Here is a 2,197-nt window from a genome sequence, read left to right on the forward strand (position 1 = left end):
CCCCCCCCCCGCGCCCCTGCAGGGAGGTTTGTGTCTGGGCTCAGGGAGGTTTGTGTCTGGGCTCACACCGACTTCCCCTCGCTGTGTCTCTCGCACAGTAATACACAGCCGTGTCCTCGGCTTTCAGGCTGTCCATTTGAAGATACAGCGTGTTCTTGGCGTTCTCTCTGGAGATGGTGAATCTGCCCTTCACGGAGTCTGCGTACCATGTGCTACCCCCACCACTATTAATAGCTGAGACCCACTCCAGCCCCTTCCCTGGAGCCTGGCGGACCCAGCTCATGCCATAGTTACTGAAGGTGAATCCAGAGCCTACACAGGAGAGTCTCAGGGACCCCCCAGGCTTTGCCAAGCCGCCCCCAGACTCCACCAGCTGCACCTCACCCTGGACACCTGCAAACAAAAAGACACCAAGGTCAGAAACTGCCACAAATATCCACTGTTTCTCTCACTCATGTCCACTCACACTCAATATCTCTACTTCTCCATGAATCACCTTTTAAAATAGCAACAAGGAAAACCCAGCTCAGCCTGAATTCCATGGTGGGTCCTGTGTTTTCAGTGCTGATCACCGAATGGCAACACCTGGGAATCCCAGGCTGGGGCTCCTCTCCCAGAGCTGCAGGCTCAGGGCTGGGCTGCTTTTCATCAGCAGAGAGAGGGACCTATTTGCATGTCTCCTACTATATAGCAAGCTCTGGGGTGGGACGCTGAGGAGAGGGCAGGGCCCAGGACGGATGAGAGAGTCCTGGGGGATTTTGATGACAATGATTGTGTTTGGGAAAATGTGCTATCTTGTGAAATTGTTCTGTGATAAACATTTAACAACTATCACATTTTTAATTATGTTTACCTATGTGGATAAATTATGTTATTTAGGAGTCAGTGGTTTCTTCATGTACGGATGTAAAAGTGAACCCACACATGGAGGGGCTCTGTATGTGTCTAAGGGCTTACATCTGGCATGAGTGAGTCCTAGTATCTGGGCCTATGTTCCTCACAATTGGCCTCAATTGCTCTCTGAACCAACTCTAGGACAGAGCTAAATGTGCCTAGTGTGGTTTGCAGAATCTGCTTCCTGTCACCAGAACCTGTGTGATTTTGCTGTATTTACCTAAATATATGGAGACAAGGTTCAGGCAGATAAATGTTTAGGTATCCCTGATATTTAACATATTTATTTGTTCCTTCCTGTCATTCCTTTTTTTTTGTCTAAAATTTCAGTTGTTTACTTGTAATAAATTTTATAAGTTTTAATTGACAGATAATAAAATTCACATATTTAACCTGTACAATAGTAAATGTTAAAAAAAAGGTCTATTTTCAAGAAGGTGACAAGTCAGCTCCCCTCAGCATTCCTCTTGCTCTTTTATATATTTTTTTCTTCCCTTCATCTACCATTTCTTTATAACACTACTGATGTTTTCATATTTCTTTAGACTACTTTTTATTTTCTAGAGTTTGTAAGACTAAATTAATATAGTATATACCCTTATCTATTTGGTTTATTTTTTCTCAATAGAAATACTGAGAATTAAACTTTTTATGTTATATGTGTTTATTTCTTATAAATAATGGGTAGCATTTCAGAAAACAAATGTAGCATAATTTGTTTTACTCTTAAGTTGCTAATTGATACTTGCATTTTTAAATTTCTCTGTCTTACTAATAAGTCTGCTACTCAGCTTGGTAATATACATACATGAAAAATTATATATAAATTATATAAATATATTTCTTTTTACAACAATAACAGATTAAACAAGGGAATGTACAGTTTGGCAAATTTTTAGTATTTCAGAAATTGAAGTTATGAGAAAGAAAACAGACCTGTAAACCAAAGAGTATCTGAGACTAATCTCAATAGATTTAGGAAGTTCATTTTTCCAAGATTAAGGACATGCCCGTGACACAACCTCAGGGAGTCCTGACATATGTGCCCAAGGTTGTGGGGCACAGCTTGGTTTTATACAATTTAGGGAGACATGGGACATTAATTAATATATGTAAGATGTACATTGGTTTGGTTCACAAAGGCAGGACAACTTGAAGTGCAGTGAGTGCTTCCAGATCATAGGTAAGTATGAGACAAATGCTTGCATTCTTTTGGATTTCTGATTAGCCTTTAACTGAATGCACAATTTGTAGGAATAGTCACATAGGCCTTAGTCTGGCTTCGCAAAACAATAGAGCAAAG

General features: G+C 40.6%; 1 gene segment (V, D, J or C); it reads right to left on the reverse strand.

Moving 5' to 3' along the window:
- The window catches only part of LOC113219970, a 9,608-nt gene extending 8,944 nt beyond the window's left edge, over nucleotides 1-664 (reverse strand). The window contains 2 exon segments of the V gene segment in view: nucleotides 67-393; nucleotides 497-664. Coding sequence covers nucleotides 67-393; nucleotides 497-542 — 373 coding nt within the window.
- Nucleotides 665-2,197: the final 1,533 nt, after the last annotated feature.

Source organism: Piliocolobus tephrosceles, chromosome 6 (genome assembly GCF_002776525.5).
Source record: "Piliocolobus tephrosceles isolate RC106 chromosome 6, ASM277652v3, whole genome shotgun sequence".
In the NCBI taxonomy this organism is placed as follows: Eukaryota; Metazoa; Chordata; class Mammalia; order Primates; family Cercopithecidae; genus Piliocolobus; species Piliocolobus tephrosceles.